Below are 10000 nucleotides of genomic sequence, written 5' to 3'. Positions count from 1 at the left end.
CAATCCGTTTCAATTTTTTCCTTTCTTACTATCATGACTAGCTCTTCCACTTTATCTTGGGGAAGATACTGTGATTTCAAGATTTGTTGACAGTAAGTACCCTAAGATATGTTGCGTGGCCCCATTAGGTCTAAAGGCCTGGCCAAACGCTCGCAACATTTCAACGCAACATCTTGCAACATTGTTGAGCACAACATGTTGTGTACGTTTGGCCACCCTGTTGAGATATGTTGCGTGCGTTTGGCCAGTCCATTCAACACATGTCGCAACATCATGCAACAATGTTGCGAGCGTTTAGCCAGGCCTTAATATCTGCGCTGTGACTGACCTTTAAGCCAATACAGATGCAACACTTACTCATAGTGATTATTATGTTCGCTTCGAGCTCCCACCAAGAAATAGCCAACTGGAATCCTGTAGTTCAATTCTTGATCCCACCCATTCAGTAGGTGTGTAACTTGGCAGTCATACGCACAATAACGATAGTTACGACAACAGCGAAACGAAAACCTAAAACAAAAATTGCATCAAATAATTCCTCTGTGAACGATTACAAGGTGTATTTCTTCTGGAGCGTTTGTCGATTAAGCGCAGCCAAAAGGGCCTTCAAGAAAAACAAGGCATATGTGTTGCGGGTGAAATCCGTTCGCAGGTTGAATCCGTTTTTACCTAGGTTAAATCGGTGATCCTCATTTTACCTATGTTGAATATGCACCCAGAGAAAAATTAGGGTCAGAATAGGATTAGTTTTGGTTATTATATATGGATATCAATTTACTTATTATACAGAAGTAAATAATGAAAAGAACTGTGTTGGATTGAACAAGTTCGTCTTTGAGTAATATAGTGGTGAATATGTTTGGTTGAATTTAATTTTTGGTTTAAATTATCTCAATACCAATAGAGAGGAGGTCATGGGGAACTTTGGCGTTGGTGTCATGAATGACAATGGAGAGAGGCTATGTGACTTCTGTAGTGCAAATGGGTTTATCATAACTGGAACAATCTTCCGTGATAAAGATATCCATAAGCTGACCTGGATGTCACCAGATGGGAAGACAGTAAATAAGATTGACCATGTTCTAGTGAATGGAAACATGAGAACATCTGTACTAGACACCAGGTAATGAGAGGTGCAGACGTATACAGTGACCATTACCTTGTGAGAACGAGGATACGTCTAGAGTTGGCAAGAGTTGAGGGAAGGAAGAACGCAAGGGAAAGGTTTGACATAAGTAAACTGCAAAGTGAAGAGATCAGAAGCAAGTATAACGTAGAGGTGAGGAATAGGTTCGAAGCTTTAGGAGACATAAATGATCAGGAGGAAGAACATGATATGTTTTGGCAACATACAGAGATGCACCAAAGAAAGTCCTGGGAAGTTCAAAAAAGTTTAGTAGGCCATGGATTGGGAGCAAAACATGGGAAACGATCAAGGAGAGGAAAGAGGCAAAGATCGGAACGACTGAAACAGAGATGGAGGGAGAAGTATAATGCGAAGAACAACGACGTGAAATTAAGTGCTAGGACAGATTAGAGAAATTGGTTAGAGAGGAGGGCTGCAGCAGCAGAAAAGGCCGCCGGGAATGGTAGGAGCAAGGAGCTAAACAGCATTACTAAGTCGATAGTTGGAGAAAGGCGGAAGCAAGAAATAGGTGTTAAGGACAAACAAGGGGTGCTTAGGACTGAAACAAAAGAAAGACTGCAGAGATGGGTGGAGCACTTTAGTGAAGTATTAAACAGAGATGACCCAACGAATCCTGTGGAAAAGGATGAGATAGTATAATCGGAGAAGATTGAGGAAATAGATCTAGGAAAATGGCGATTACAAGAGGTTAAGGCTGCGTTGAAGAGGACAAAGCCGGGGAAAGCGGCTGGAGTAGACGAGGTGTGTTCGGAATTATTAAGAACTGAGATGGTCGTCACTGCGAGTAGGCTGACTAGTTGTTGCAAGAGGCTTTGGGAAACTGAGAGGTGGCCGAAAGTGTGGAAGAAGGGACTTGTTGTTAAGGTATTGAAGAAACGTGATTTGCGCGAATGCAACAACTGGAGAGGAGTGACTTTGCCACCCGTCATTAGTAAGATATTTTTAGGATGCTGTCGGAGCGGATCACGAAAGGTGTGGAGAAGAACCTTCGAAAGGAACAGGCTGGGTTTCGACCCAAGAAAAGTACAACTGAGCAGATTTTTATACTTAGAAACATCTTAGAATAGGCGAATGAGTGGAGGGTGGGTCTGTACGTGCACTTTGTAGAGTTTGAAAAAGTCTTTGACTGTTCACAGAGAAAGCATATGGAATATCATGAGAAGGTATATGGGATACCAGACAAGATGGTGAGAGTGATAGCGGGTATATACGAGGGCTTTGATTGCGCAGTTGTCGATGGGAGTGTGACATCCGACTGGTTTATGATCAAGTCTGGGGTAAAACAGGGCTGCTTGATGTCAGGATTCCTATTCTAACTGTGCTTGGATTGGGTCATGAGAAAGACAACGGCAGGCAAGAGAAGAGGGATAAGATGGAATTTCACAACAGTGCTGGAGGACCTTGATTTCGCAGATGACATTGTACTACTGTCATTTAATGACTTACTTGCATGAAAAGACTGGGAGATTGGCTGAGGACGCAACCAGCTGCAGAGTAAGACTCAAACTTAATGCGAAAAAATGCAAGACTCTGAGGACTGTGTGTCCTAGTATCAGCAAGAAGATTGTGGTTGATGGCAAAGAAGTGGATGACGTTGAGGAGTTTACATACCTGGCTATTGTAGACAAGGTGGGTGGAGGTAGCAAAGACATTATGCACCGTCTACAGAAGGCAGGTGGCGCATTCCAGAGACTAGGGAGAGTCTGGGCAGCTAGAGGAATAGGAAGGAGAACCAAGATACGCCTATTCAAGACTCTAGTTCGACCTGTCCTACTATATGGCTGTGAAACGTGGAAAATCACCAAGAACGATGAACGGAAACTAAATAGCTTCCACTGCCAGTCCCTGAGACGGATAATGTGGATTAGATGGCAGCAGAAAGTGACAAACAAGCGGGTGGTTGAGTTGGCTGAGATCAATGACATACGTTTTGAGGCGCGGCGAAGAAGGTGGAACTGGCTAGGTCACATACTAAGGAGAGAGGGTGAGAAAGACTGCTTTACAGCATTAAGATGGACTCCTGAAGGCCGGAGGGCGAGAGGAAGACCAAAAACTACTTGGGGAAGAACAGTCGTGGAAGAGCTGGGAAGTAGCCAATGTGGTGGCACAAGACAGGGAGTGTTGGTCAGACAGCGTGGAGGCCCTTATGCTCCTACTGGCGCGATGAGACTTGATGATGATGATGATGATGATGATGATGATGATGATGATGGAGCGTGATGTTCATAGTATATGAAGCCTGCATTGTGTATTGGCACCATCTTTCAATATTCTTGTTATTTTACCCCATAATTAATGGCCCCATATGTTATTTCCATGTTTTGTTTCTTCTTTCCACAAGACCCTTGTGTGGTTGGAGTTCTTGCCGCTCCATGGTACAGCTTGATTTGATTTTCCTCGCAAAATGATTTGAGTTTCGCATTGCAAAATTCATTTCCATTGTCTGTAATAATTTTTGTCCGGTATCATCATAGGAAAAGAAGTAATTCTTTAAAGCATCGAGAACTTCATCTGCTGATTTTGCATGTAAGGGATGTGAATTGACTAACTTTGAACGATGATCGATGAGGTTAATCACCCACTTTTGAGGATTTCGACATGTGCACGGCAAATTACGAAAGTCCAATCTCCAGCATTGACAAAAATGACGGTGCTTGTAATGGTTTGATTACCTCTTTGATCCTACTGGTAATTGGTTTGTGTTTTGCATGCAGTCGACATAAGCTCACAAAGAGGTTAATAACCCTTTAGCTGACTTCAGCAAAGTTCTGTTTCACCCAGTGTTCTGTTTTTTGTCGCCCTCTATTTGCAACTCTGTTGTGTGCAAACAAGAGATTTTCATGAAGCTGACTCTTGGAAAGAACTACCTTGTTGTCGCAAGTAATGATTTGGTTGTTCGAAAACACCGTCCACTTTTTTCGCTTGATGGTATGTACCTCTGATTTTGTCATGACCTTCTCAATTCCATCTGAATTCTTTTTTTCTTTAGCGACGAGATGTGTTTTTGCTCGCTCATAGAAATTGTCGTCTACGAATAAAGTAACTCAGATTTCCTGGTCTTTTGCTGTTCTTGAAGGCTGTTCAGCGCAGAAAGAAATTCCATTTTGTCTACACAATTTGGAGTGGAATAGTCGCAGTTTGAAGCCATATTTTGTAGGAGATTGTGATGAAATGTAAGCCCTGTTCGCTTTTTATGAATATTCTGACATGACTCCTGGGATTTCGGGACAAATAAGCCATTGTCGAAATATCAAATATTTAGCTTGATAGTGAGGCAGTGATGACAGAAATAAAAAATATTTGCATATCATCCACTTTCCTTTTCCTTTTCATATATCGAAAAAGGCCTATTATGGTCTTTTTTCTTTATGTTCAATGCAAAAATTATGAAGTATAGTACATCGCAGGCAATTTTTTGAATTTGCCCGCTTATGATTATGCAAATTACTACGAATGTTATCCGACGGAAGAGTGGGACTTGAAATCATTTCCCGGTGGCTCAGTGGAGAAAGCTCTGGGATAGTAATCGGACGATACATCAAGTGCAGTGGTTCGAACTTAGGCAGAAAGATCAGACTTACTGTAAAAGGAAAAATTGTAAGTAGGATTTTTAGTCAGGGGGTGGCAGTAATAGTACTTGGAGTGAGGATAATCGGGAAAGAAGAGAAAGGTGAAAGGTAGGAGGAAAAGATCAATCTACCAATGATGTTTTGTTTTCATACCCCCCAAAAAGCCATGCCTCTATTTTTAAACCACACCCCAAAAGGTAAAAATCCCTTTTCAGAAAGTTCATAAATAAGCTGATTTGACTTTTGCTTTGAATACGTATACATGAAACTGATTTGGCGAGAGTTTTTGACCAATCAGAATCGATGTGCGCAGTGATGCACAAGAAAGATATCGCTAAACATCGAAAGAAATTCACATAAACATCGTTTCAATTGAGAATCTAGGAATTCATAAAACATTATTCTTTACCCTTTGAAAGGAGGAAGAAGACGACGAAATCTCGATTTAGTGTTTAAAGCAGTGAAGGGTTTCAAAATTTGGCTTATCTGGTTCACTTTCAGGGAGTTAACATTTAAATGTGGGGAAGAGGGCTGGGCTGAAGGTTTCGGTTTGTAGAACCAGACCCTACTTCTAGTCAACACTTCTAAATAGGAGACAAATCTTTGGAGTTTTTATCATTGTCTTTGTATCAAGAAAAGCACTATAAAAGTTTTTGGCCAAAATTTCAGCCAAGCGACACATCTAAACGGCGGTCAATCCTTACTTGCGATCTTTATAATACGAATTGTAGGTGCTGCTGACTCTGGTGACAAAGCCATTGAGAGGGCATTTGAACGACAGCGTTTTATCATATTCGTTTCCGAAGTCTGCTGTGTAAGAACAGTCATTATTTTGGTTGCGCATCGGACAGTGCGAGCATTCAAAGTAGTGGATGCGATCTTCCTGGCAGTTTCGGTGTTGACTGCGCCAGGTTCTTATAGAATAACCTGTAATGGAATAAAAACAAGTTCAGGTTATCAAAGGCTATCAACATAAAGTAAAGTGAAATTAACAATCAACGCAAATCAAGTCAAATGTTGGTTTTTGAAGAGAGGGGAAACCGGAGTACCCCGAGAAAACCTCTCGGTGCAGAGAATAGAACCAACAAACTCAACCGACATATGACGCCGAGTCGAGGAATCGAACCCGGGCCACATTGGTGGGAAGCGAGTGCTCTCACCACTGCCCCATCCCTGCACCCCAACTGGACGTGTGTAGCCTGTTTCAGGAGCTCAATTGATTGAGATGGCCCTCAAAGCCACCTTCCGTACTTCGCCCCCTTTACGTGCCAAGTAATTTATTTTAGAGACTCAAGGCATGAGAAAATAATGCAATATTGTGATATTTGTATTTCAATCGAGGTGCTCCTTGCATTGCTTGCTAGAAACTGAATGCTAGTAGAAGAAATAACATGAGGAGATTATTAAATTGTCTCTTACTGTTTTGACACTCGAATGTGAAATCTTGACGCCAATTGTTGACCCATGCCACACCCGAAGGAAGCGACGAGCACGATCTATCTTCCAAAAACCCACGAGAGCGAGCTTCGGTAGCTGTGTAAAACAGAATCTCAAATGCAAGCACTAGCAGCAAAAAGAAAGCAAGTTTGTTTTCTTTCATGGTTATCTGAAAAGAGAAAGAAAAAAGCCATCATTTACAGAGTGCATCTCTGGAAACAGTGTCTGTGAAAGTGTGGTGTGTCTGAATTATTTCGGAATCACCAAGGTCAAATCCAGTTCAAATCCAAAAATACACCTTGCGCATTTTTAATCTCGCAAGCTACGAACAGCAGTCTGACCGCTGTGCAACGCCGAAAAAAAGTGACACTATATCTGTTATGATTCTATGCCTCGAAGACTTTAACGGGACCATGGTAGCTCATAGCGAAACATATCGAGCTAGGGCTGTTTGAATTCAGCGCTGTTCAGTGATCCACACACACCTGAAAGCCTGATTCGTCTCTTGGTCTCCGAGGGGCAAAAAAAAATTGTCGCCATTTCAGAAGTAATTGCTGTCCAGCGAAGCCGAATCGAATGACCCTGTGTTTCTAGAAGTCAAGCTTTTGTACTATCTCTATTCAATGCCCGAATGTATTTGACAGCCGAGTGAGATGACAAGTTTCTATTTTGGAGGAACATGTTAAAAACATGTTTTCTCAAACAGAATGAACTAAGTTCCTTACAAGGAACTGTCACTTAGAGGTCATTGCGGACGCAAGTTTGTTTTTTGACGGAAGAAAGAGCGAGGCGAGAGAGTTTTGTATCTGCCCAGCAATGGCCACACGGCTCACCATGACGTCTGGCGGTTTTTGTTGCTGGTCATCATTCATCACTCTATCGACCTCTAAGCAGGCTCCATTTTTTGGAGAGAACATTATAGGTCTCGTCACCCTTAAACTCCGAGAAGCGTGAATTCCACTCTTTGAATCAGCAATTTCTCGTACGATGTTCAGTGCGTTCTTGATAGAATTGAGCTAATCGAGAGAACAACGAGTGAAATGTATCTTATCGAACTCAAATGTTCATTGTACACATTCTGTTATCCCTTGTTGAACAAACCGCTTTCAGACCTTTCCGCACGAACGACTGAGAAAACGATTTCACGGTTCGCCATTGTTAATTTCAATGGAAAAAGCAAAAGTGGGCGATTGACGGAAAACGGTCATCACAATCAACCTATACTCCTAACGATGTTCCAGGCAATCCAAGACAAGGTTATGATTTGATATCACTTAACTTCAAATCATTACAAAAATAGTTTCAATTTTTTAAACAACTTACGTTATTGTTACAGTTACATCGTTCAAACGAATATTAGTAAAGAGAGGCGACAATCTTCCATAAGTGAACAACTGCATGTATACTTAATTAACAGCCTATACGTACAATAAAAAAAGTGAAAGTTTATTTTATTTACCAACCAATGAAGATATTTTGTCTATGACTATGGGAGAATGACGGTTTTGGAACCTCCTTGCAAATTAATTTGCCGTTAATTAATCAGTTTTTGAACAAGCCCAGATTGTCACTGAGTTTCGGTAAATTCTGATCTTTTTTAACGTTTTCTGATCAGCGATAACAACAATCTAAAAATTCAGTTTTCGTTTAGGAATAAAAATGAACATTAGATATGCGACCTATAACATTAAATCATTTAAAAGGATTAACGATGTTCTCGCCGTGAGGTGAAGAGGTTTGAGTTCTTGTAAATTGCAGGTGATGGAAAAGGTTCAAAGAGCTATCGAATTAAATATGCACAAAAACTACAAAGGAAAACTTGAATGGCAAAACGAATAACACGAGATGGAATTCGACTTTCTGGTAAAAAGAAGTTCGAGTTCTCAAGGTTAACTGATCGCCTTGAAGAAAACTTCCCAAATGGTCAAATACTCATCTAGATTGAACAGAAGAGGTCGAATAATTGATAGTATACATTTAAAGTAAAATTCAATGATAGTTATAGTCTCCATGAAAGGTTCAATTAACCGGTAGTGAAATGTGGTCACGGGCGCGCTTATTATTCACGAAATAAGACAGCGATTGTATAAATATTCACTCAGTGATAATGGTCAAGACCAGTTATTATGTGACTTCACCATCGTTAGGGAGGGCAAGGGTCGGTGAAGATACAAGAGGTCAGGCCACGGGATTGGTGGAGAAGAAATGACGTCATCGATAATCCCAAGAAGGAAAAAGGCAGGAAAAGGACCCAGACCCCACTCGGACAAAAAAAGGAGAAAGAATGGCATCAAAAAATGATTTTAATGATAGAAACAAGCAACTATGTGCACTATTTACAAAAAAGGAAGAATTACATCGAGTTTTGGACTCTGGTGCCCCTTACAAGCACCCCGCAGCTTTTAATCCTCGTCAAGATCGCTCAGTTCCGCCAGAAAATCCAGGGACGTTGTTTCTGCGAAAAATTCCGCCGCCTTATCACAAGATTCAACCAGATCTTCACGTTGGCATTGACTGGTCGCACGAGACAACTCCACGTCAGGGCCGGGACGTTCTAGGACCTCGTTTAAAATGTTTTGGAACCTCTGTTCCCGGTCCTCTTCCTGTCAGGTTTCAGTCCAAGACCGATGGATCCGTATCTGTCGTAAGCTGCTCGCCTCCACATCGGTGACGGTCTCATCCACCGGAAGAGTCCGTCGTGGAGCCAAGTATTCAGAGCGTTGGAAGGGTTCGGGAGGCGGTGGGACCAGATCGTCCAGTTCCACCACCACGTCGGAAGAGAGGGACGACGGACAGGCGCGAAGCCAGAGATTATCCAAAAGAGCGGCGGTCTTCGACAGGTCGGAGCACGACGACTAGCATGACGGGGATGCAGGAGGAGCAACGAATCGGTTCAAACGGGCCAAACCTTCTCTCAAATACGGAGGCGTGGGAGGTCGGAGGCCATACTTACAAACAAGCTATCCGCCACTGGTGACATTGATGATGCGGGACGGACCAGTCCTTAAAGCGAGCACGCACTTCGTGCAGTTACCCAAAGGCCACGATGACACGCCATCACCGCCGTGCCTGTTGGTTGGAGAAGATCATAGGAGGCTCGAAACTGCTCCACGATTTTATTGCCTCTCCTCATCCTAGTGTCTCTTCCGTGTCTCCCGGTAGTCCTGTTGCCTTTGGCGGTATTGCTCGCGGTGGTTCGCTCGATACACCCTCTACCTTTCGCGGATTTGATGGAGATGGCGACGATAGTAACGCCGGACAGCCTCACGATTTTGTTCCAGGCTGTTGTTGGCGATATCGTCGCTGGCGTTCCAGGGTCTGTTGGCGACACGCTCTCTCGATTTGCTGGACCCGTCGCCTCCGTGCTTACCCGAAAAGATCTTGGTAGTCCTCGAGCATTGACAACGTCCCCGTCAACGTCAAGAGCTTAGTATGGGCCCGATCCCAACGCCTCCGAGCCTGGATTAAGAGATCCCGATGCTCCTTGTGTACCGCCAGGGTTCCCGTCAGTGTCAAGAGCTCATGCTGACGCTGGACCCGGCGTCGCCGGGATCGATGTCGTTTCTTCTCCAGGATTTGTTCGCAATGATCACGATAGTCACTCCGGCCTTTTTCACAAAGTTGTTCACAGCGTCGTTGGCGGTACCGACGCTTTAATTCCAGATCCTGTTGATGACGCACGGCGGCTTTCTTGGCTGGGTTGACCAGAGCTGGTAAGAGGACGGGTCTGGTTTGAAGCTTGCGTTGCTTGTGTCTCTCTCGTCATGGTTTCTTCTGGGCCTGGACCTTGTCGGGACTAGCCCATTTCCACATCTTGGCAAATGCATGACGTTCTTCCAAATCGGTT

At 43.1% G+C, this 10000-nt stretch overlaps 1 protein-coding gene across 1 annotated transcript in view; it reads right to left on the bottom strand.

Moving 5' to 3' along the window:
* The window catches only part of LOC137971012 (hemagglutinin/amebocyte aggregation factor-like), a 25468-nt gene that overhangs the window by 776 nt on the left and 14692 nt on the right, over positions 1 to 10000 (bottom strand). The window contains exons 2-4 of the mRNA XM_068817705.1: positions 6136 to 6322; positions 5421 to 5643; positions 358 to 510 (exon numbers count right to left, since the gene is read on the bottom strand). Of these exons, the coding sequence (XP_068673806.1) occupies positions 358 to 510; positions 5421 to 5643; positions 6136 to 6316 (557 nt within the window). The 5' untranslated portion in view covers positions 6317 to 6322. The remainder of the gene's footprint in view (positions 1 to 357; positions 511 to 5420; positions 5644 to 6135; positions 6323 to 10000) is intronic.

The sequence above is a fragment of the Montipora foliosa genome, chromosome 9 (genome assembly GCF_036669935.1).
Source record: "Montipora foliosa isolate CH-2021 chromosome 9, ASM3666993v2, whole genome shotgun sequence".
NCBI classification, from domain to species: Eukaryota; Metazoa; Cnidaria; class Anthozoa; order Scleractinia; family Acroporidae; genus Montipora; species Montipora foliosa.
Note: the sequence above shows the minus strand (reverse complement) of the source record. Positions and strands in the feature narration are given on the sequence as shown.